This window comes from Chiloscyllium plagiosum, unplaced genomic scaffold (assembly GCF_037043375.1).
Source record: "Chiloscyllium plagiosum isolate Xiang-an unplaced genomic scaffold, Cpla_swu_hap1 HiC_scaffold_8, whole genome shotgun sequence".
Lineage (NCBI taxonomy): Eukaryota > Metazoa > Chordata > Chondrichthyes > Orectolobiformes > Hemiscylliidae > Chiloscyllium > Chiloscyllium plagiosum.
In genome coordinates this window covers 98,475,030-98,501,637 of record NW_028270146.1, presented here as the reverse complement: position 1 = coordinate 98,501,637, position 26,608 = coordinate 98,475,030, and the positions used below count along the sequence as shown (strand labels likewise).

Here is a 26,608-nt window from a genome sequence, read left to right as displayed (position 1 = left end):
AAGTTCTTCACGCAGAGGCTGGTGGGTGCCTGGAACGCGTTGCCAGGGGAGCGACAGCGTCACTTAGGATGTACAGCAACCTGAATGGGCAGGGAACAAAGGGATACAGATCCTTGGGAAATAGGCGACAGGTTTAGATAGAGGATCTAGATGGGCGCAGGCTTGGAAGGCGGAAGGGCCTGTTTCTGTGCTGTAACTTTCTGTGTTCTTTGAGTAGCACAAATGGTTGCGATGATGTCCGCCCTGTCTGTGCCATCCCTCTGCGAGAACAATTCACTCTTACCGCCTCAATGTTTTATTTTTTTTTCAGACGTGGATCCATTATCTTTAGGAGGTGGGTGGGAGGGAGGGAATCAACCCTGCTTCCCACGCTCCAGAGTGCATTCTAGCTCCTGACCGGAGGAAGGCCAGATTCATAAAGCAAGCTCCTGCGCAGCACGACTTACGGGCCAAACGGAACAGGGGTGTTCCTTTCTCGTCCACTCGGTCAAACAAGCGAACATGCTTCCAGCTCCCGGACTTGCAAATGATACATCGCTACCTGACTTGCGAAGCTCAATGCTGGAGAATGTCCAGCATTCTAATGTTCTTTTCGATTTAAAATGTTTTTTGCTGCTGTATCAGTAAAATTTGTCTCCGGTTAAACTGCGTTGTTCATAGAATCTTCGAGCAATCTAGGGTTCATGTCTGTACAAAGAAATCCACAGTACAGAAACAAAAAGCTCTTCGGCCCACGGAGTCTCTGTCCGACCACCTGATTATTCCAATCCCATTTCCTCATTTAGTAAATACCCCTACTCCCCTGTTGCATCCATTTCAAACCGAAGATAATCCTCTGTGTTCTAATGTGGGTCCTCCTGTTATATGCAGAGATGTAAAACTCAGCTGCAATGGTGTTGCTTTTCTTTTCTCCACTAGAGTTTTCAGTAAATTCTGTTGTTACTTCTAGGTAAAGAAAGCAACAACAACTTGGAGTGGATCCGTGGAGGCGAGACTGATAGGGCTGTGTCTCGGACTGGGCGACGTCTGTTTGGCGATCGGCGAGAAACCCTTTTGACAGGACAGAGGATGACCAGCGTTGAGGATAACTATCCCCTCTTGGAGTTGGAGGAGAAGGACTATGAATTCAGCGGTCACCCTCTAAAGATCACGATGTTTAAAGGAGCTTCCTTGGGCGTATCTGCTTATGTCTGGGGACCTGTAAGTCTGGTGGACTGTTACAAAAAGTTATCTTCGGAATTATAAATGAACTCCGACCCTCACTGCGACGCCTTTGTCAATTTGGCTACACTGGGGCAGATCAGAAGCTGATTGAGTCATCTACAGCACAGAAACCGACTCTTCGGTCCAACTTCGACCAGATATCCTAACTTAATCTAATCCTGATTTGGAGATGCCGGTGTTGGACTGGGTGGAATAAGTTTAAAAATCACACAACACCAGGTTTTGGTCCAACAAGTTTATTCGGAAGCAATAGCTTTCGGAGCTTCATCGGAGGATGAAGGAGCAGCGCTCCCAAAGCTCGTGCTTCCGAATAAACCTGTTGGGCTATAACCTGGTGTTGTGTGATCTTAAACCTAATCTAACCCCATTTGCCAGCTTTTGGCCCATATCCCTCGAAACTCTCCCTATTCATCTACCCATCCGGATGCTTTTTATGCGTTGTAATTGCGCCAGCCTCCAAACCCTGGACTGGCTTCCTTTTCATACCAGCCCCACCGCATATGTGGTGCAACACTGGAGCCTTGTTAAAGTGATGTTTTGTTAGACATTGATCACTGCTGTAATTTAGAAAGCATGTAATACTGAACCTATGGCATTCTGACTCAGAATAGGTGCTGACAGTATTTATCAGACAGTATTTATATTTATACGTGGGAAATGGACGTCACCAGCTGGACAAACATTTATTCCCCATTTCTAACTGGCCGGGAGAAGGTGGTGGTGAATCATCTTATTGAATTACTGCAGTCCTTGGGGTGTAGGAACACACACAAACCTTCACAAACCTTGCATACACAGTGCTGTTAGGGAGCAAAGTTCCAGATTTAGACCCATTGAAATAACAGGGACGTTTAAGGCCCATTAAAAGGAAATAGCGCAATGAACACGCACCTCTGCCGGAAGTAACGCCTTCTTGTTCAGTGACACCTTTAACTCAACACGTTCCATTAAGTGTGATTCAGGTCATAAGGCATTTTTCTCTGCACAAAGTCTACAGTCATCGCCTCAGACTTGCAATGCAGTAAAATTGTACTCTAACTTTTAGGAAGAAAAAACCTCTGATGTCTACCCCTAGGTATCCACAATGCTTACCCAGCTACTTGTTTGCAAGGGGACGCAGAGGTTAGTGGGCCTTGAAAAACCTACTACTTATTAAATTCCCTGTCCTCTCCTAACTGAAGCCAAGAGTCTGGAGTTTGTTCAAAGGGTTTCTCTAATCTCTCCATTACAGGGTGCTTGAGTGAACCTTAACAAACCTGCCCATTTTTCAGAATTATCCTTCAACTTGTGCCCTTTACAAATAAATATCTTGATCAGAGTGTGGGTGTTTTCTTTTTTCCCCAGGGGATTGTCCTTTGTCGCTATTTTGAGTCTGAGAAGATTGATTTTACCGGCAAGAAGGTGCTTGAACTGGGCTCTGGCACTGGAATTGTGGGCATATTGACGGTGTTATTGGGTAAGTGAATCCAGCAGTAACTCTTCGTAACGCCACAGAGTGGATAGCGCCCAATCAGAGGCTTTTACGAGATCTGGTCCCTGCAGTGACCTTCTCGCCAAAGTCAACTGCCAAGCTCACAAGCCTCGATTTTAGTAGGAAGGGGCAATCAGACAGCAGTCGAAAAGTGTGGCGCTGGAATGGCACGGTCGGTCTGGCAGCATCCGAGGAGCAGGAGAGTCGACGCTTCGAGCATAAGCTCTTTATCTTTACTCTCCTGCTCCTCGGATGCTGCCTGATCGGCTGCGCTTTTCCAGCGCCACACATTTCGACGCTGATCTCCAGCATCTGCAATCCTCAGTTTCTCTGAGCAACCCCGACAGTTGTTGGTCACGAACCTTCAAATCGACGAAATTCATGTAGCTTCACCAACAAGAACACGACCCGTAATGACTGTAACTGTGGTTTCTCTGTGCATTATCTGAGGCGTTTGTGCACTTGCCTTATTGTCAACATCGTAAAGGAAAATCCAAATGCTGTTAATGTGAAAACAACCACATGCAACAAACACTAAATATAACTATCAGGACAACGTGTCATGAACAAACTGCAAAACTATGTCCGCTTCTCACAATCTCTGCTGGACTGAGGACTTTGTCTTTTGTCGCTTGGTTCTCAAACCAACTTTGTCCTCGTTAATGAAAATGCCATTTCAATATAGCCTCCAGGGATTTGAAAGGGACACCTGCTTTTGAACGTGGTACTGGGTTGGAGGTGCAGGGCACTTCTCTGCTGATCATTAACTTTACACTGCTGATGACCTGTGATAAGGGGTAAAGGCATTTGCCCCTTTGGCTGTCTCGTGGCTGAGTGACCTGCCTGATCATTCGAGGACCGAGTCAGAGCTAAGTGCTCTCTTTCGAAGTTCCTCGGGGTCAAAAGTCACAGCCAACATGTGATGATGTTCCCACTTAGGCCTATCGCTGCATGACGTGGCTCAGCGTGATATAGAATTTCCACAGTTCCAAAAACCAGCCCAGAACATAGTTATAATTTTTCCCAGTATTGTGCTGACAGCACTGGTCTAGCTCTAATTAAAATACTATAGTTCTCCATATGGTGCAGTCACAGAACTATAGAATGTTCAAAGCGCAAAGCATAAGGGCACAGCGCTAGGGACATGGGTTCGGTTCTAGTCTCGGGCGACTGTCTGTGTGGAGTTTGCACATTGCCCCGTGTCTGCGTGGGTTTCCTCGGAATGCTCCGGTTTCCTCCCACAATCCAAAGATGTGCAGGTTAGGTGGATTGGCCATGCTAAATTGTCCATAGTGTTATGTGCATTAGTCCGGGGGTTGATCTTCGGAGGGTTCGTGTGGCGTGTGGACTTTTGGGCCGAATGGCCTGTTTCCACATTGCACGGAATCTTAAAAAAAAATCATTCGGCCAATAGTGGCTATGCCTCCTATTTATATGAGCAGCCTTGCTGATCCTACTCCCCTTCATTTCCTCTTCTATTGATGGAAGCAAGCTCTCTGTATTTCCTCTCACGACACTTCATCAGTTTATCGAATCTGCTCTCTGAAGAGAGCAGCTCCGCCTTCCCTCATTTATCCATGTGAGTGAAGTCACTCGTTCTTGGGGGCATACTGGTAAACCCTTGTTTGCACCTTCACTGACACCTTCACGTCTTTCTAAGATTGTGTCCTCCCGAATTGGACACAATGCTTCGACGGAGGCTGAGCCATTGTTTCAGAAAGATACGCCATAACTTCCTGGAGTTTGTAGACCATGCTTCGTTTTATAGAGATCAGGATGTTGTCTGTCTTATCAAACAATTTCTCAACCTGTACTAGAGCTGAGGCATCTAGTCCAGATCCCTCAGCTCCAGTACCTCTTTTAGAATTCTAGCGCCATTGTATATAGCCTCACCTCGATTTTCCTGATATTAAATTTTATCTGCTATATATGTTTGGAAACCTTTACTACAATAGTTCTCCCGCTCACAATGCCTCCATTCACATATCCTGTTAAGGGCATGTGCTCCCTACTCCATGTGCTATTCCATTGATGCCTAACTCAATATCACACAACAACAACTTGCCCAGATAATTGTTACTTGACAGAATTCTACTCTTCCATCACTTCGCAAGAACCGCAGACCCGACTGGATGGGCAGTGGATGATTCAGAACCTGGAGAGGGGGAAGGGGGTGGAGAGGAGGAGGGGGATGGAGAAGAGGGTGGAAGGGGATGGAGAGGAGGAGGGGGGGGGATGGGAGGGGAGGGGCGCGCTCCTGTCAGCATTCGTTTCTATTGCGCATTCCGTCTTAAAAAAAGAAAGTTCAGCCCCATTAAATATCATCGAGTTGCGAGGGAAGATATTAAGCTAATCCAAGTAACTATTGAGTCTTCGGAATGTGAGGCCAGTGAGTGGGGTAGATGGTGGTGGAGTAATGTGTGTGCGTTCTGTTTTGAGGAAATTAATAATGCATATGCATCAACTCATGCTGAGGGGACCCGGGGGATTAAAAAGACGTTTTATTTTTGCCAGGTGGAGATGTCACCATGACGGATAGACCGTACGTTTTGAAACAAATCGAATATAACATACTGGCTAACATTCCAGTCAGCTCTCGGCACCGTTCGAAAATCCGCGCCCTGGCTTGGGGTAGCGACCAGAACAGTTTCCCAACCGACTTTGATATCATTCTGGGTTCGGACATCGTGTACAGCCCATCGCAATTTCCGAATCTTATACAGACATTGCTGTATTTCTGCAAAGACAAGACCGTAATTTATCTGTGTTCGGATGTGAAGTATCGGGAGGGATCGGCTGAATTCCACGAGGACCTCTTACCGGTGCAATTTCACAGCCAGCTCATTCATACCAGCGGGAGCAGTTGCATTTACAAAGTGACCAAAAAAGTTTCAGACGACGAAGACTAGTTTCCGATTCAGATAACCATCTACTTTTCACTTCTCACCATTCAGGTGAATGAACGAGCATTACTAACATTTTCATTGGAAAAATATCGTGTGCTGTTCCTTCGCTTTTCTCTTCACTTTCCCGGATCTCGCAAATGTTGGTGATACATACCGGCATGTCCCATTAAAATGCTAAACGTACATGTGTCCCCTTACTGGAGATTGCGAGCTAATGATTTATCTGGAGCATCACATATCAGCAACAGTCTGTAAAGGGACTGAATACGAGACACTACTGTTCCTAAAGTCGCGTAGACCACCCCGGACAGGCGCATAGTTTACATGTAATTCCAGGAGCAGAGTAAGATGTCAGGATAGAAATCATTCGGTTTGGTATCAGTGATGAACCTATAATGCTATGACCATTAGTCAGCCTCTGACAGTGAAGAATGTTTAAAGTAAATTGGCTAAGTCCCTTAATGAATACAAAAAAATTCACAGAGGGCGCAATTTAATTGGTGGCATTTTATTGAAACAAGAGTTACCCGCTCTTTATAGATTCAGTTCCTGGCCAGTCACAGAGTACGCATGTTTCCACTGATCGAAATAAATCTGACTTCAATTTCCAATTCTGGAATGTTATGAAGTTACCCTTAAACTTCACGACCCTCTCTAGCATAACACCAACACAAACCCTAACCCAGTCCTAATGTCCGGTCTGCTTTTTTTTTACCTTAAATGCGACCATCTCATTTCTTCCATTCAGAATTATGAGATCAGCAACCTTTAAAACTCTAATGCCTTCTTCTAGGTTGAAGTATAGACTACTGTTGAATGCAAAGCCACAAGTTAAATCCTGCTGCTATATTTGCTTACATTTCTGGAAATTTGAATGTCATCTGTAATTGTTAGTTTATTTTTATTGGAGCATTAAAACGGTGATAAAGCTTAAAATTGTTCCAGCAACTGAATAATCTGGTCCTGCAAAATTAATGACGATTTATTTGCCTTAGTTTTCCCAAAATCTGTGGTTTGAAATAATACTATTGTGCAAACAGAAACTTGAATAATAAAAATTACAATAATATGTATTAGTTTGCAGATTGATATCGCATACTGTGGATTTACTGTACTTGTCCTTTACATTGATCTGATTCAAAAAATACAAAATGAAGGCAAGTGAAATCCTGCTTAAGATATAGAACTACACATCAGCATACACACATAATCAGCAAGTGAAGCGATGATAAATGGAGTTCAATGTGGAACAACGTGAGTTCATCCACGTTGAACAGGGAAAAGTAGAACAGAGAATCTCAAGAAGGTGGCAAATTAGCATCAATGATGGTGAAATATTTAAAATCTTCAAATACGGAAATCGTTTAAATCTGGTGGGGAAGTGGTGACATACTCATGCGATGGAATACTACTTTGCATCTCAATACATTGGTAAACCTAAGAGGTGGGCGTCATGCAAGTCTGTTGGATTACACCTGGACTAATGCAGCTTGGCCCTGCTTTTCTGAAAGGAAATGCTGACTTTGGAGTCGGTGTAGAAGTTTAAAATACAACTTTAATTGAGTTGTTTAAGATGATTCAGAATGTGAATGGGTGGGGCGTATATTACCAAAAATTGACATCTCCAAACCAGATAATTAAGAGTGAATTGGACATAGGAGCCCAAAAGTAGAGGGCATAAGATCAAGGTGAGAGGGGAAAGATTTTAAAAGGGACCTAAGGGGCGTTTTCTCACGCGGAGGATAGCGTGTACAGTATATGAATGAGTTGTCAGAGGACGTGGTGGAGACTGGTACGATTACAAAATTTACAATGGGTATATGAATAGGAAGGGTTTAGAGGAATATAGGCCAAATGCTGACAAATGGGACTAGATTAATTTAGGATATATGGTCGACAATTTGGACGAAGGGTCTGTCTCCATGTTGTGCAACTTTATGATTCTATGACTCTATAATTGCTGGAGATCGAAAAGAATGTGAAAACAGATTGCTTAGCAAGGAGGCGGCATTGGCTTGAGAACAGACTGTTTTGCAGCGAAATCTGGATTTACTTTTGTCCAGGCACAGAGGAGCACAGGGCGGTACTGAGGCACAGTGGCGGCACTGCCTCACAGCACCAGCGACCCGGAATCGATTCCACCCTCGATTAGGTTAGGTGGATTGGCGATGCAAATTTGCCCCTTTGTATTCAGGATGTGCAGGCTAGGTGGATTAGCCATGTAAAAGCAGCTTTACAGGGATAGGGATAGGCTTAGATCTGGATGGGAAGCTCTTCAGAGGGTCGGTGCAGACCCAATGGGCCGAATGGTCTCTTTCTGCATTGAAAGGATTCTGTGAATGGTTGGAAAAATTACAATTTCAGTACGCGACATCAACTCCGATGTACTACTAATCTCGGCGATTTATCACGGTTCGTTCGACTTAACCATTGGGTGCAATCGGTGCCTTGGAAATTAATAGGTCAATATCAAGCTCCAAATACTAGCCATCGGCAGGAGGTCCCCAACGTGAAATTCACTTGTTTAAACATATCTGAGTAGTTTAAATGAATCACTTTATGAACCTGATAATAACTTTTAATAGGCATTAAGTAATTATAGCTAATGCAAAAATAAAACTACTTACATCGGAGCACATGCGATTTTTTGTATTCAGTTTGATTAGACCTTAAACAATCAGTTAACGCACTTTGGTCTAACGTTGCATGATATGGGATATATGGGGAAATTGTTTCTTCTAGTGCAGGAGTTCAGTGCAAGAGGACGTAGCATTAACATTGGAGCTAAGCTGCTCAGGATTGGTGTTAGGAAGCATTCATTCTACAGAAACGCTAGTGGGGAAGTGAAATTCTCTTTTCCCAAACAAAACTTTTTGCGGCTACTCTTCAGTGATGAGCATGAGTCTTATTGGACTCATAACGTTTACCCCGTTTCTATGTCTACAGATACTGTTAAGTTTCTCTGGGAAAAGTCAAGAGGAGGAAAAAAACCTTCTAGATCAGGAATATTTGAAATATGTTATCTGTGAGTTTGATTGGGGCAGATTCGATCAGAGCTTTCAAAAGACATTTGGACAATAATATAAAACGAGTTAATGTGGAACAATGCAGGAAATAATGTCTGTAGTGTGACAAGCTGAGTTGCTTTTTCAGGGTGGAGGTATGGAGACCTAAGGATGAACAGCGAACCTTTATTCTATGGAACCGTTCCATGGTAGGAATTTATTCCCGTTAGAGTTTGGGGGGTGCAATGACAAACTTCAATATAGAATCCAATTTTCAGATAGCTAATTACATTTGTTAAGCAGTAGTTTAGGTATGATGCATTAATTAGACAGGAAAACACAATTGTGGATGGTTCACTGATACAGACTGTTGGTAGTGAATATACATGTCAAGGCAGCTCCTTGCTCTCCAAACGATGCGTTAGGGAATTGTTCCCGAGTCCTCCCGCCCCCTTTCTGGTGGTTCTTGCTTCTGAACAAGATGGGTCCCAGATGAGGAATGCTCCCTGACCTTGATTATTTGTTGATGTATCATATTTCGAAGGGCTGGCTTAGGCTGGGTCAAATACCCATTTGATTCGTTTCAACTGATGAATATCGGACAGGGTGTCTCTTTGTCATCTGAAAGTTAGATTGCCATTCTCTTTGAGACCAAAACATCCCATTTTGCCAAGACACTGCCTGATAACAGGCTACCTGGAGCGCCGGGAATTACGTCAGTTTAATGGAAGATTTCTTATGACCTTTCTTGTCATTATTTACGAAGAATCTGGAAAACTGGTAATTTAACAACACCAGTCAAATGACATCTCATGGTACACAGAAGGTATTTAGAACAATCCAGATCTTACCGATTTCTAACATTCTATCATTATTCCGTGCACGGGAGAATTGGGCTTCACAACCCAGTTGCGCCAATCAGTAACTTTGAGCATGCTTTTTTAAAAACATATTTTCCCTTGTTCAGCATTAGATTATATAGCCAGTGATCCGTGTATATATTTTATTTGAATGGCATTCTTAATTTGCCTTGCATCTTACGAAGATTTGTATACATCACGGATTTGTCTGTTACTGCACAGCATTAACCTGTACCAGATGGTTTATATTAAATTCACACATTCTACTCTGTAAAATACATTTCTTCCCACTTCTCTTGGAACTGACTGCCCTGTTCAGAAAGGAGTTAAAAATCACCCGTTTTGCTGTGGGCTTGGAGTCACATGTCGACTAGATCAGGTAAGAACAGCAGATTTCTTCCATAAAAGGAATGTGTGAACCAGGTCATTTTAAAAATAGCAATCAGATTTATCTACTGAATTTAAATGCCACTAGCTGAGACGGTGGACCTTTGAAACCTCGTCCCAGAGATTAGCCTGGGCTTCTGGATTACTAGCCTATGGTATTACCCCCTCCAGGTGAAAAAAAAATCCATATGCACAAACATTTTGTAACATTTTTTTCCTCCATCTACAATTAACGGGTTCGAATCTCAACACGGCAGATGGTGAAATTTGAAATCAATAAAGACGTCTGGAATTACGAATCTAATGATGACCATGGATCCATCGTTGATTGTCGGGAAAAGCCATCTGGTTCACTAATGTCTTTTAGTGAAGGAAACTGCAAACCTCACCTGGTCTGGTCTACATGTGACTCCAGGCCTACAACAATGCGGTTGAATGCTCTCTGGGCAATTAGGGATGGGCAATATGTGCTGCCTGAACAATGACGCCCTCATCCTGTGACTGAACTTTAAAAAAAACTGGCAGAAGGAAGAGGCTGCAATACTCATTTATCACTATCTGTTTTGGGGACAATGAAAAATGTGACGGGGACCCGCAGCTAAAATATAAAGAAATTACAGTCTGATGTCGATTATGTTCTTGTGAGAAAAATATTATCAACTTGTATGTGTCCTCACGTAAACCCCGTTTAAGGCATTATCGCAGAAATGATACTTTCCAAATTAAAGTATTTGATTGCTGATATCGTCGTGATTCCAACAATAGAAAACCCGTCTACGCTGACCCCCACAGCATGGCAGCCGCTTAAACTGTCTCGAAGTAAGCTTGGTTCAAAGTACACTACGAAAGAAAAGTATACTTGGATTTTTTTTAAAAAGGGAAATTTAATTTGTTGCCAACATAGGGACTAAGATCTAAATATTCACAGGTCGCTCGGGAAACGGTCGAAAAAAGTTAAAAACCACACAACACCAGGTCATAGAGCAACGGGTTAATTTGGAAGCACTACACGCGCACATATACTTTTATGGGGTGAATTTGTTTTTGCTGAATTGCATTTTATTTGCTCAAAAACTGCACGAATCCATGTAAAACTGTAAAACGATGCAGAGGGTTTGTCAGTCTGACATAACATTGGGACACAAACAGACTTCACACCTCTTGTGAGAAAAGCTGAGCGATCTTGCGAATGTAATTTAAAAGAAGTTCTGGGATTTACAAATCAAAGAAGAGTCCAGCATCACCATTTTGAAAGATGAAAAATTTAATCTAAAAGTGTTTAATGTATCACATCTCAGTGACACTGGACTCCTTTGGCTATCAATTCTGTGATCATGATCTTATCCTCCACAACCACCTGATGAAGGAGCAGCGCTCCGAAAGCTGGTGCTTCTAAATAAACAATGTTGGACTATAACTTGGTGTTGTGTGATTTTAACTTTGTCCATCCAGTCCAACACTGGCACCTCCAAGTCATGAAAAAAACGTGCTATTTCAATGTTACTCAACACTTATTGTTCGTGCAACTTAAGGAAACGTGTAGGGATGAGGACATAATTAGCTCTGCTATATTCTACTACTTTAATTATTCTGTCACTGATAAATATAACTGTTAGAAGGAGAAAATTCGAGTTTGCAATTGACATCAGTCGAGTAGCAACTGACTCATTGCTCAAGGCTCCAAGTCACTGCGAATTCCCTGGCTTAAATAAGACGGTACATTTTACATGTTATAATGATGGAGATAATTAAGCGCGGTTAGTTGGTTTCAATCTCGCAGAACTGTGGTAATTTTGCTTATTTAAACCTTTTGCACTTACACTTGACTATATAAATGGAGACAAGAGGTGTGTCATTTGGCTGCTATTTAAGGAAGTCCATTAATAACGGTATATCAACCGTTTATCAATCACTCAGCTCGGCCATATAATGCCAGTTTTTCAGCAGTTTTCATCAGAAATCACCGACGTATGAGCAGAAACGATTTAAACTGTGCGTATAATTTCATTAAAATCGCCTGGAAGGAACTTTAATACATTAAGTACTTAGTTAATTACTAGTTAAGCAACATACACCAGTTTTCGGTGAGATTAAGCGAAAGCACTGGTATATGTAAAAACAAACTCTACTTTTCGTCTATCAAAATAAAATCCCGCACTAAACAAAGTGCACTTCCGTCTCTCTCTCTCTCTCAATGACGATGTGCATACTGTTACACTAGTCAGTGACTCAATTGGCCACATCTCAATTCTGAATTAGATACATGTGGTTACTGTACCAGACCCGTTCACGTACGGTTCCCCACGATTTATGCGGGGTTTCAACAGCGATTATGTCCGTATTTGTTACAGATCCCACAAGAAGTGATGCATTCGGGTGTGTTTTCGCAGTGCGCGTGATGCTGGCAGCCCGAACTATAGACAATGGAGGTGGAGGCTGCAACCTTCTTTCCAGCACATGGCCAAACTCTTACCATCTGCCATTGGCCCATGTTTGAGGGTTTGCTGGTAAATGCTGAGCAGCTTTTTGCCGGGTTGTATCCTTAGTATTCCAATCCCAAGTTGGGATTGAAACATTGAATTTTAGGCTCAGAGGCAGGGACACTATTCTTTAGCCGCAAAATCCAGTTACCTAAAGGACACATTTAAAGTAAACAGGACAAGCTCTCAGATTCAAGTACTTTAATTTGCCAAAGCTAATGTCCCGGACAGGGGATTCCGTTTCCAGAGTAATGGGTTTAGCTAATGCAATGAATTCAGGACCGAAAAGTTTAGTCATCCAGCTATACTAATCTCAACACACGGTTCCATACTTACCTTGAAAATCAACTTATGTATAATTATTAATAGAGTTATTTTAAACAATCTGAGTTTAAAAGTAATTTCTTTGCGCAGAAAGTAATCAGCAGTGGACTGATGACCGTAGGGATAATGGAGGATCCTAAACTTGCTTTTCGATAGTTACTAGTTCAGCCGACACTGTAGGATGTAGCTCACAACCCACACAGTCAGATGTAGTTCACAACCACACTATAGGATGTAGATCACAACCCATGCCATAGGATGTAGCTCATAGCCCACACTGTAGATTATAGTTTAACCACACTATAGCACGTAGCACAAGTCACACTATGGGAGACAGCTCACAACCCATAATAGATGCAGTTCATAACCCACACAACAGGATACAGTTCACTTTAATTATAGGATCTACACAACTACGCTATAGGATGTTTCTTAGCTCACTCGGTAGGATCGACCTCAAACCAGACGTTTCTAGCCGCAGTATTTAATTGTGATGCCTATGATGCTGGCAGGGTCAAAGCTAATGGTCTTGAATCACTTGAACGAGTGTTACTGGTGACCAAAGGAGATAGTGGTGCACTTTGGAGCTAAAGTTGCTTGCAGTAGTATTAGCGATGTTGATGAAACCGTCAACTTGTCTGCTCTTTTAGCAGGACAAGCTCATAAAATAACAGATTCATTGAAATGAATGCTATAATTTACCATTTCAAAGTATCCATCGGAAGCTGCACGTGGGGGTAATCTGTGGCCATTACTGCTTTCCCTGGGTGATATGGGAACGTTCACCAACTTGATCCCTCTATCATCATGATTTGGCCAAGATTTTAGAAAACAATTGAACCCCGACAAATGATGTCAGCTGGTAGATGGTCGATACGGAGAAATAGGAATGAATTTAAAATATTGCGGAGATGTTAAATGTTTCTTTTGGATTTTAGTTACTGAGTGATAGGGAGGTTGGCTGAGCCCCAATGTCGGGTTCAGTCAAAAGCAGATTTCTATCATTACTTGGGAGATCATGCTCAGAACTTTTATCGATTTTAGTCATTTTGTATAGAATAATATTTTTGTTCTCTAACCTGTCAACAATCTGGCAGTTAAAATACTGGGGCAAACTCTCGTCATGGAAGGAAGGAGATCCGTTCCTCTTTCGTAATTCTGAAGAGAGATAGATTGTAGCCCCTTGACTGGTGAAATAACGAAAGGTCTCCATTAGAGCCGGGTAGGTAACTGAACTGTATACAATATCTGAACCCAAGACAAAATCATAGTCAGCAGGAAAGTTCGTGTGGTCTTCGCCCCATGTCAACGGACGGATTTGCAAGCGATGTCTGCAGGCACTGGGAACATTTACTTGGGCATTTGTTTCGATTTGCTTCAGGACTTCCGGTTTATCCGTTATGGTTACATCGCCACCTAACGAGGGGAGAAGAGCCGCATTAGTTTTACTTTGCCCTCGTGAATTGATTGCACATTATGATCACATAATCAAAAAGAAACAACGCGAGGGGAGAACTCTGGCGAGGCATTAACCCACACAGTGCTGGACGTGCAAGGTTTAAAGCATTCCTTTAAAAAAGAGGTCCGAAGCTTTTTGTCTATGCATCAGGATTAAGATGCAAGAAAACCACCCTTGGAAAGAAAATGACAATTTATACAGCAGTGTACTGAATTTCTGCCAGAAGGGGTCACTGAATAGCAATGTTTGTGCACTTTCATGGTGCAGCAGCTCAGAAGCTCCATCCGGAGTATCATCTGGACCGGCAAAACTTAAAACTTGCTTAATTTTCAGTGAACATCTTGGGTAAATTGATGCACTGTTTGACATTGTGAAAACGTTCAATACAACTCGGTCTTTGCATTATTCTGTGTCAAAAAGCAGTTTTCACACACACATCGAAACGCACACACGCACAGGTTGATTTCCTGAATTCAAGTTTTAGAGCATCCTCGACTTACCCAGTTATTCTTAACAATTCTTAACAATCCTACAACAGCTCGTTCCACAATTTTCATTCTCGTGCGTTAACCTTCCGCGCGCTGTTGTGTATTATCCCCACATCCTTCTCTTACAATGCCGCATGGAATTCTACATCGTTCAGCCCTGTTATGTTCTGTCACCCTCACCTCCTGTCTATCACACTAGCGGCCGTGTCATTAACCTTTTGGACCTCAGCTTTGTCTTCCTTCTACATCTCTGCATCTTCCCTCCCTCTCTCTGCTTTCGAGGTGTTCCTTTTCGTCACATATCCTTGTACTGCTGCTGGAACTGTACCATTGCTCGGTCTGATTGTCCGGGGTTTGATATCTTAAATGCCTGATATGTTTACATTTATGCTTTCATTTTGCAAAGTGAGCATTGACCTCAAAAATCCCAAAACACAATTAATCTTCTCTTTACTTAATTTTGCTTTCTATCGTGCATTTACACGCTCAACAGTTATTGTTACTAAGTCATATTGCTGTAATTGTAATAGCCGCGAAATGACACAGAACAAAGTAATGCGTTGTTTATTTAAGCCGGCAAGGGTAGCATTTCCTGCGCACCCCCAGCTTCTCTTGAAAAGGTGGTGGTCAGCTGTCTTCTTGAACTGTTGCAGTTTATTTGATGTACAGGCAACCCAAGGCGGTTGGAAAGAGAGTTTCTGGATTTTGACTCACTGACAGTGAAGGAACAATGGCATTCTTTCAACTCAGGATGCGCTGTGTGGGAAACTTAGAGGTGGTGGTGTTCCCACACGTCTGCTGTCTTCGTCTTTCCAGGTGTTAGAGGCCAAACGATTGGAAGGTGCTGTGTAATAGGGTTTAGGCGAGTTGGCAATGCATCTGGAGATATGCATTGCTGCCACTGTACTTGAGTGATGGACGGAGTGGGTGTCTAACCTGGTGGATGTCGAATTCCTCGCGTATTGTTGGAGCTAGACTCAGCCAGATAAGCGGAGAATATGCTCTCATACTCCTGACTCATGCCTTCTAGGTGCTCGACAGGTTTGGAGAGTAAGTAGGAGATTGACCTCCTGCAGAATTCCAAATTTCTGACTTGGACGTATTGTCACAGCATTCAAATGCTGGTCCTGTTCAGCTTCTGGTCAGCGGTAAATCCAGGATGTTCATAGTGAGACATCCAGCGACAGCAATGCAATCGATTACCAAGGGGAAATTGTCTCTTGTTAGAAATGATCATTAGTCCAATCCTGAATCTTTTTGAAGTCTTGCTTTATGGGGACACGGCCTGCTCCGTTTAGTACTGCTGTTTTAATTTGTTCAGGGACTCCGTTTAATCTCTGATCAGAAGATGAAACGATTGTTGTCTGGATTTGGCGAAAATTCAAATGTGTTAAAAGCAGTCTGCTTGGAGGGCCCGGTGTTATGGCAGTTCAATGCATTGACGTTAGTTGTTCATAACCTCATTTCTTCCCAACCATGTCCAATGCAGTAAGTCTGGATTAACTAGCCAGACAATACGCCTTTGTTTTGATAATATTGATTGAGGGAATAAATTCTGGTCAGGGCTCGATTTTTTTCTCTCTAGAATATTCTTCGCCTAACTAATTGAATCAGTTAACAATAACGAGTCGCTGGTGCGGACCTGATTTACATTCTCGTTGACCATGATACGAAAAATGAAAGGTTATACCAAGAAAACAAATTCTTCGAATGCAAACTAGTCCAACATAAGGACGGTCCAAGCTGCCGCCGGCAAGGTAGGCAGTGTTCGGGATCTCCGGAGCCCATCCACTCCATAAGAAGATGAAGTCTTATTCGAGTAATTTCTTTTTATCCTTAATATAACTCAAAATGATGCCGTCTTGCGGTGACAAAACACATTCCATTGTATCTTCAAGATACATGTGACAATAAATTCATTCATTCATTCATTCATTCATTCATTCATTCATTCATTCATTCAAGCTTGGCTGGAGCCCTAACAACCCCCGATCTGGAGATCCCCAGGGCCTTTATCGCCCATATTCCTGTTTGGCGTCAACAAAGTGACAGGATTCCCTGCTACCCTCCACTCACCCAGTAGCGTCGCTAAAATCCCGACGATTCCGGTGCCCGATCCCAATTCAATCACTTTCTTCCCGCTGAAGTTAATGTTTTTCTTTTCAAAATACCGGCAAAGGGCCAGCCCCTGTAAAAGAGATCAGAATGAAGTTATTTAAAACGTTTGGACCTGACACTGCATACCAAAGAGCCGGCGAGCTCTACTCTCAGATAATTGCTTGCAAAGAGTGAGGAAGGCTCCTGGGACGATTGTCAGCCGGACATTACCGCCCAACTAGGAAGGCCTCAGCTCAGCCCTCGAGGCCCAATCTCAGACCCCATGCTCCTGGCGGAATCTCCCTGCGTGGTGTGCGCCCTGTGGACGAACAGGTTCCCGCCTCCTGACGGTCTTACTAGACCAATGAAAGTGGGAATAGGGCGAGGAACGGAATGAGGAGTGCCTGGATAGGGAGTCAATGACCATAGACCTCAGTCTGAAAGCGAAATCGATTGAAAAAGAAACGAGACTGAAACCAATAGCTGAAATAGCAAGGAAACAAAACGAGGCGGAAGTTATTGGGGAGAATCGCATCATCACGATGTTTCCTATCTCCAGCTCACCAACTCTATCACCAGCCTTCTCTCTGGTTCGATACTCCACCTTGCTCCCTTTCCTTGCTGGAAACCTGGTACCTCTCTCACTCCTAACAGCTCCACCCCACTTTCTTTGATGAAAATTCATTGACCCTCTTCTCCCACCATAGATGCTATCTAACTTGATGTTTACTGCGCACACCTCTGGTCGCCCACCTATAGGAAGGATGTTCATAAACGTGGTAGGGTGCAGAAAAGATTTTTTTTATAATAGATTTCCAACAGTGTGGAAACAGATCCTTCGGCCCAACAAGTCAGTACCGACCCTCTGAAGAGCAACCCACCCAGACCCATTCCCCTACATTCACCCCTGACTAATGCACCTAACAATATGGGCAATTTAGCATGGCCAATTCACCCAACCTGCACATGGGAGGAAACCGGAGTACTCGGAGGAAACCCACGCAGACACGGGGAGAATGTGCAAACTCCACACTGACAGTTGCCCGAAGCGGGAATTGAACCCTGGTCCCTGGCGCTGTGTGGCAGCAGTGCTAACCACTGAGCGACTGTGCCGCTCCATTTGCAAGGAGATTGCCGGAACTCGAGGTTTTGTGTTAAAGGGAGAGGCTGGATTGGCTGGGGCATTTTCTCCTGGAGCATGGGAGACTGAGGGGTGATCTTATAAAGTTTTCTAAAATCATGAGGCGCATTGATAGTGTGAATAGCCAAGTCCCTTTTCCTAGGGTCGGGGAGTCCAAAACTAGAGGGCATAAGTTTAAGGTGAGAGGTGAGATTTGAAAAGGACCTGCGTGTATGGAAGGATCTACCTGAGTAAAATGGTGTAAGGATACAATTACAACATTTAAAATGCACCTGGATGGGTGTATAAATAAAAGGATTTGAAGGGATATGGGCCAAATGCAGGCAAATAAAACTAGGTCAGGTTGAGATGTCTGGTGGGCGTGAACGGGTTGGACAGAAGGGTGTGTTTCCATGTTGTATAACTCTATGACCTGCAGGTCCTCTCTGAATGGAAGTTGAATTGAAACTGCACAGTTTGGGACAAAGAAGGAGCCGAGCCTGCCGCGCCACCCAACACTTAAGAATTGGGAGTCCTATCAAGTGCCTCATCCAACTCACTATTGGGAGCAAGCGGCATCTCTGGCTCAAACTGCAGCACACACCCTTATTTGGAGAAGGTGAGCACTGCAGAGGCTGGAGATCAGAATCGGGAGTGTGGTGCTGGAAAAGCACGGCAGGTCAGGTAGCTTCCGAGGAGCAGGCGAATCGATGTTTCAGGCATAAGCGTAACATCAATTCTCCTGCTCCTCGGATGCTGCCTGACATGCTATGCTTTTCCAGCACCACACACTCTCGCCACACACCGTTATTACCGAGTTTAGGGGAGAATTGTAAGAGAAAACACCGGGTTTCAAAGAGATGTCATTCAAACACATTCGCCTAATGCTTCTACACTGTGAGAACAGCACCAACTCCACCCATCCCTCTCTCCATCCCCCTCTCCCCCTGCTACGGTGAGCCCCTGAGCCAGCAGTTGGTAAAACAGCATTCCGGGCGAAGGCGCAGGCAGCATGGATCAGTAAGTCCAAGAGGAGAGGGCTACGGCAAGAAAGTCATATCGAGCACTCCGCATGCAACGGGTCAGATGGCCTCGTTAGTTTCACCACTTTTCTAACTCGCGTTGAAGCCACCCCGGAGGAAGAAAGCGCGTGGAAGCGAAATTGCTCGTATTCAAACGCGTATGCTCGAAATATATCCCAAGCAGACCCTCCAGGGTCTGGGGACTGTCGGGAGATGTTTACTCTCTGAAGAGAGGGAGGAGGATTATTAGAAATCTGAGAACAAAAGACAGAGTGGGAACGTTACTTTTGATTTCATGTGAGATACAAGGCGCTGCCTCTCTTCCGAGCGGCCAATGCTGCAAACTTACAGCGTCCCAGACATACGCCGACACGCCCAGATTAGCGCCCAGAATTTGGGCGATCTTCAGATTATACCCGCAGAACTCAAAGTTATTATGTGTGATGTAGCAGCTCGGAGAGTAACTCTCATCGTATGGAGCGTCGTTTCTGGAAGGTTCGGAGGACTGCATCGTCGTAGTTGTCATCCTGTCCAACGGATTGTCCGATGTTTGTCGTGGGGTCGGGGCGCCCGACCATAGTGTCCACTTGCATTGAGAAAGCGCCAAGCGTGCAGTCCGGACGTCCCACAGCTCTCCACAGCCAATCACACGTGCTGCCTATTGTTGTGCAATAAACAAGGCCGTCATTGCCGCCGCCCGCCAGGTAGTAGCAACAGTGATGAGGCGAAGTATCTCCTATGGACGGGGCCGCCACGTTCCAGTCCAACCGCTAGCGGTTCCTTTACGATTGCTAGAGAGCACCCTCTGTGATCCGCCAGCCACAAAGCACGCCCCCTTTAAGCGCGCAGAGGTCGGACCGCCGTCACTGTCTTTACTAATCGGTAGAGACGGTACGGAATTGAACATTATATGGATCACTTTAATGATGCTCATAAAATAATCCTTTCAGATCTGGTTCCAAAGACTCGGAATGAGTTTCACATTCATTGGACGAAATCATTTACTAGGGATATGTACTATGAAATAGCAAGAGTCTTTATTTTGACCAGCTCCTGTGTGCACAGTATTATGCTCCACAACGCATCCTGATGCCATTCCAAAATTTTGTTCATGTATTACTCTATTACATTTTGTGAGCCAATCAATCTCACTGCCTACTTTGGTAGACGATTGAATTCATTCATTACACTCTGCACTAAGTAATTCAGACAGCCTTCTGACACCCACTGACAACTTTCTATTCTCGTTTCCTGTGAACGGTGAGATGGTCTGTAACATGCTGGCATTCGTCGGGATCGTGAATATCTTGACTGCAGCAATCACCATCCCCCCTTAGACTTCTCGTCCATAGATTCAGTTTATCTTGGTCAAAATGCTTGCAACGGCGGAAAACCACAAATCTTTGGACAAGAAGTCAACGTTCGCGTCCATTAACCGTTGGAGACGGTGTTCGTCATTACTTTCCATATAAGGGGGTAGGGGGAGAATAGGGTGAATTTCCAGTTCTGTCCTTGATCTCACTTGTATTAGGGAGACGGAGGGGTTGGTAGTGACAGACAAAAGTGGCTTTGAAGACGACAGCTGAATCAAATGAAAATCAAGAAAGTCACATTTGGAAAGCTACCTCCAATCTAAATGCAGGATTTTGTGCCATACCATTGATGCAGTTTCTTAGCAATTCAATAAGAAATGTATTCAGGCCAACAGGTTCCTTTCCTCCACTATAAATCTCTAATCGTCAGTACTTGGACGTTCAGAGAAGGCACCGTCATTGAAACGGGTGTAAGGTAGTGCAGCATATTATCTTTATATCTGAGAAAACCCAGTCCAATCACCTCCCTTTGTAGGGAAGGAAAACTATGGGCGGTTACTGCAACCAAAGCTCATTTACTCCAGCTTCCCCGACATCTCCGTCCAATAGCGGCTCTTTCACAAAGTAAGGAGCACCACAGAGTCAGACAAACGTGCGATCACTCCTGTCCAGAAAGTAAACATTCGTGCTAAAGATAGATATTATAGATATCCTTGTTGCAGGTGAGTCTTCTGTCGTCGAAAAACGGGGTCGAAGAAAGAAGAGAAACATTTTGAGACCGAACTCAATATATTGTTCAGCTCAGGCACATTTGAGTTAGCATGGTACGGGGAGAGTGCAATATTATAATTTATGCTGTACCAAGGTCTTTAAGAAATTGCGCTTACTTTGAGCAATGTTTCCAGATTTTTAATTGTGGTTCTCTGGATCTGGATGCAATTCTTATCAAAATTGATGATGTTGAGTCATATCTAACTAACAAATGAATTCATTGAACAATAAACGATATGAATTGGAAGAAATGAACTATTTGACCTCCTTCGGCCTGCTGCTCCAGGCTGATCTGATTGTGTTTTGAATTCAACATTCTTGTCTACTCCTGCTAACCTTTGATCCTCTTTCAATACACAGTCTTTTTGAAAGTATGAAGAAGCTACAGAATTCAGATGGTTAATCACACGATCTTCTTTCAATGTCTTCTCTGTTTTCCAGCTGGCAGACAGCCGCACCATGCTCCATCCCCGCATATCCAGCGACAGTCAGGGAATGTCCTACACTGCTTCTCTTCCCTATACTGTACCAATACTGCTCGAGTATTCCAAGAACCAATCTATCACTCCTCCCCACCTACTGCCACTGTATGACATTTTCCAAAAATACAACGGATATTTAACCTGAACAGTGTTGAAAACAGCTCTTTATATCACGCCTTTGAGTTGCCACACTGCTTTTTCCACAAGGACCACTGTAAATATTAAGAAATATTAAGGCTTCAGTTTCCTTAAATATTTGCTCTCTAGTCATCAACTCCACTCCTCTCTTTGCCAGCAAGGCTGATGCTGAAGAGTACAACTTGCAATCATGGCTTTCTGTTCGATACAGAGGTCCATTACAAACTTACATTGGCCTCATCAATAATACTGCTTTCTTCCATCTTTGACAACTTGTGCCCACCATTGACTCAGCTTGACTGTTGCCTTTTTTGGAACAACACTATTGTAATGCTGTTCTAGTAAGTTTCCTACCTTCGATCTGAGCATATCCGCAACTTTTCTGTCAAGACCTAAACTTGCAACAAATCTCAACTGTTCATCTCAAAACACGGCCGGCATTAAACTTGCTATTAATTTATTTTGTAGTTTATTGAGTTCAAACGTTAGCACCTATCTTGGGCAGCTGTACACCCATCTCCACAGAGAATTAGTTTGCGGTTCCGAATTACCAGTTTAACCACATTATCGCTGCCCAGAGTTCCCAAGACATCGTCAAAAATAAAGTTGGATTTTTACTGCGTTTGGAATGTTTAACTTAGCTTGAAATAACGGGTAGATTGTTAAGACATGGACTGGATGTTTAAAAAAAAACCCGGTAAGTACTTCGGAGACTTGAAGACGATATCTCAAATGCATTTACATGAAGAAATAAAATTGACGTCAGTTGAGGACAGCTACAGGTATAGAAAACCCACATTAATTCTGCATTCGCTCTGTTTTTTTTCTGTGAAATTGGAAAATAGCACCACTAGGTCTTAATTCTGATTACAGATAGCAAATTATCACTTCCCTCACCCCACGCCTTTCCAGTCTGTGAGGGCTGTTACATCTCAGATTTACTCATCTCGCCCAGTGGACTAAGCGCCAGATAGTGACCAATTTGCTGAGACATTATGAAATGAGTTTCCGAAGCAATTACGGGGCAAAGCACTGCAGAAAAGCACATCAATATCCTTGGAGCACCCGCACCCCCACCCCCGTCAAGCCATCTCTTGGAGTCAACTCTCCTCTGAAGCAGCTTACTGTTAATAACTTTTTTGCCATTGTTACATTGTCCGGATGAAACCTTAGTCATTTAGGAACATTTCGGAACACTTTACCAAATTTCACAACCACTGATAACAGCTGAGATGTGCAGTAGAACAAGACAAAATGATCACAGATGTTGCTTATATTACAGGAGACACGATGGTAAATGAAAAGTGAAAACTTCACAAACCCGAAACAAGGTGAACACATGCACTTTGGAAATGCCAGAACCTCGAACAACTAGTACTAAGAACACAGAACATTTCCCGAGAACAGTGCTAAGTGACCTCGGCATGAAAAAAAAGTTCAATGGCTGTGCGTCATTCAAAAAATGACAACCATTCAAAGAAACAATTATGTTTTCAACATGCAAGAAAAACACCAGTTTCATTTTGTTTTTTTTTCAGATAAGGCGCTTCATTTGATAAGAAAACTGACGCCGTATAACCCAGATGGGATTATTACTTAGGATCAGCTTGAAACCTCGAGTTGTAAACAAGTAGTTGGTTATTTCACTCTGTATCATTATCCACTATCTTGAAAATCTACTTGCTGGCATCAAATCTGTAGCCCAGTCTCTCTCTCTCAGATGAGTAATGAAAGCTATAACTCTTAGCGTCCATATGTGCTGCCAGGGGCATCTCCTTTTGAATAACAAGACTTTCCAGTGCTCAGAATGTGTTAAGATAACAAAAATAATTGATAAATATCTTAGGTCAGGTCCCTACCGGTGTCCTAGTCCCTTCCTCAAATACTGTGACAAGTGAACCTCAGGACAAATCAAATCCCCGAAACTCCCATTTTATAGCCCCCTCCCGACTCTGACAGAAGAAATAAGAAATAGCAACTATTCCATGCGTCGACTGTTCTCTTTACAACTGGACCTTGATTGATCTTTTACCTCAACTCCACTTGTTTGGTCATTCCTTGTACCTCTCCATTCCCCAAGAGATTAAAAATGCATTCAACCCAGCCGTGAAATACTCGATTCTGGAACATGCACAATCTTCTGAGGTGGACAACTATAAAATTTCGTAACTCTCTGAGTGAAGGAGTTTCTCCTAATTTCACGCCTAAATCATTGAGCGCTTTGTCCTGAGGTTGCGTAACGCACATTCTTTTCACTCAGCATGTCTACCGTACAAAAGGAAGCCATTTTGGGCTATCAAACAATATCAGCCATCCTAAACAATGTGGTTATTAGCCATGAAATTAATCTTACTCGCTCTGAGGTATTGCCTGTTTTACGATTTTTTGAATTCATCCAATTCCATCACTAATCAAATTGTAAATGTAACCTGTATGCTAATACTGAATGAAAACTCATATTTTGGATAAAACCAACTTCCAATTTAGGAACATCGAAACAAGGCTAAGCCATTTTGCCCTCAGGGCAAAAAGGGGAGTGGAAGTAAGTGCAATGACTATCACTACAGAAGATGTACTAGGGAAATTAATGGAGTTAATGTCCCTGGGGGGTTGCATCCCAGTAAAACAAAGTAAGCAGCTACAGAGAAAATGTGTGCTTTGGTAGTAATGATCTAAGAGTCGTTGGATGTTGAAACAGTCCCAGAGAATTGGAAAACTACTAATGTAGGACTCTTATTTCAAAGAAAGGACGATGAACGCAAGAATCCACAGGCCAGTTGTCTTAAAACCTGACGTTAGGGAAAGTGTTAGAGTCTGTGAAGTATGTAATAGCAGAGCATTTAGAATCGCAAAATATGGTAAAATGGGGTCAGCATAGCTACATGAAGGGAAAATCATGCCTGAAAAAATGTATTAAAATTTTCTGAACAGGTAACAAGCAGGATACGTGTAGATGGAATGGATTAAATTTCCAAAAAGAATTTTATAATGTACTGCACTTGAGATTAACTTATTGGACACGAGCCCATGATGTTGGGGTAATCTATTCAACACGGTTAGAGAATTGGCTAACTAATACAAGACAAAGGGATAGGATACAGGGGGAAATTTCGGGATAGCAAACTGTAACTAGTTGAGTGTCACAAGTATCAGTGTTGGAGTCAGAACTTTTTGCATGTACATGTATGACTTCGATGAAGTAAGTGAATGTACTATCACTAAGTTTATGAATGCCACAAACAATAAGTGGGAAGGCAAGTGGTGAGCATGACACAGAAAGTCTACAAAGGGATGCAGCCTGGCTATGTGAGTGAGGAAAAACTTGGTAATTTTGTCAAATATACCACTGCTCTATCTATGTCTCAATGCCTTATTCAGCCCATGGAGCCTGTTCTGTTATTTTAGAGGAATGATCATTTACCTCAGGACCATTTTCCCGCTATCCCCATATCCTTTGCTGGCCTTAGTAACTAGAAATGTATCAGTTGATCCCACGGAATGAGTGAGTTTACACAGCTCTCTGGGGTAGCGAATTCCAGATATCTTACCCTTTGAGTGAAGTGAATAAATTCCTCCTCATTTCAGTCCTAAACAGCTGACACACACTGACACATACGTAGAAACATGTACACACAAACACGCAAATAGAGACACAGATAGTCACATATGCGTACAGACACTCACTCATACACATATACTCACTGACATAAATACAAACTCAAGCACACACAGACTCACTCACATATATATTCGCTCGCTCACATGCACATTGACAGAGACACACTGACAGACACATTCTCAGGCACAAACGCGCACACAGACATAGACATGGTATACACATACAGGTGCACACACACGCGCACAGGCAGACAGACAGGCAGACTGACAGACACATATTTAAATAAATTATTCAGAGAGTTCCATTTCACCTTGTACTTTAAACAGTCTGCATTTAGATGGTTTATTTTAAAGTACAGAGTCTCGGGATGACAAAAATGCGAATACTCCACAGACTATAAACAATGTGAATCCCTAGAGATTGCTCTTATCTGTTGAGAAGTCGCGGATTCCTTTCTACCGCTCGAAAATGAAATAATACCACAGTAAAGCAGACACCTTAAGTTTTAAAGGATGCCATGTGGTAGAACAGATGAGCACGTAAAACTGGAGCCAGGTCTAGAGCAAATACTTCAAGCAAAAGTCAATTTCTACAAACCTTCGGAAAGAAAAAAACGAGTAAATATATGAGTTACAGTAATGAAATCAAATGAGATGACCCAAGGGTACGGGGAAGCCCGTGCTTTCATTAGTCTGTATTGTTGCACAAGTACCACATGAATGATTTCTAATTAACCTGTTAATATTATTACACACCTCTGGAGCAGATGGGACTTGAATTCGAGCCACCTGGCTCAGAGGCAGGGTCGCTACCACTTCGTTTCAAGACCTCTCACAGCAGTGCCGTATTCAATTGCTACACATCCGTGCAATACTCTCTTACACGAATCTATTGAACATTAAGGCCCAACTTAGGATGCCGAGTCAGTTTTAGGAGCTTTTTGAACTGCAAAAATAGCATAACCGGGAGATGCAATGATAGCATTCTCCGCTGATCTAAGTTGGGTAGTTAATTTACATCTGAACTCATTTAAAGTCTTGTTAAGTAGACTTGGGCATCCCTTGGTAAGCTGAAGTGTCAAAATCTGCACATTGTTTTACTTAAAGCATAAGGCCTGAAAGGTAACAATTATGATCAAAACAATTACGAAAAAGATAAATAAATGCATAGGCTGACTCAGTACATATGGTACCTATTATGGCGAATAGAGAGCGACTCGGCTCAGCGTATGTTCCATTCATCCAAATGTTCGTTAACTTGCTGTGTTGCAAAGTAGCGTAGTTTGGTGGAGCAATGCGCTGACTATTTCTAACTGATGCCACTAAACGGTCAGTATGCGTGTTTAAAAGAAACTAAAAACAAAGGAATCGTTCATGATTTATAATTTCATTTTTTTCGTTCATCGAATGAGGGTATTGAAGGCAACAGGAGTTTTCTTAATA

General features: G+C 43.0%; 1 protein-coding gene and 1 pseudogene across 1 annotated transcript; one reads left to right on the top strand and one right to left on the bottom strand.

Moving 5' to 3' along the window:
- The first annotated feature begins 1,068 nt into the window (after nucleotides 1-1,068).
- On the top strand, nucleotides 1,069-5,604 carry LOC122554022 (EEF1A lysine methyltransferase 3-like). The gene is made up of 3 exons (XM_087990226.1): nucleotides 1,069-1,200; nucleotides 2,569-2,680; nucleotides 5,210-5,604. The coding sequence occupies exons 1-3, from the start codon at nucleotides 1,069-1,071 to the stop codon at nucleotides 5,602-5,604; spliced, it is 639 nt and encodes a 212-aa protein (XP_087846352.1).
- Nucleotides 5,605-13,428: 7,824 nt separating this feature from the next.
- LOC122554021 (EEF1A lysine methyltransferase 3 pseudogene) lies at nucleotides 13,429-19,354 on the bottom strand (annotated as a pseudogene).
- Nucleotides 19,355-26,608: the final 7,254 nt, after the last annotated feature.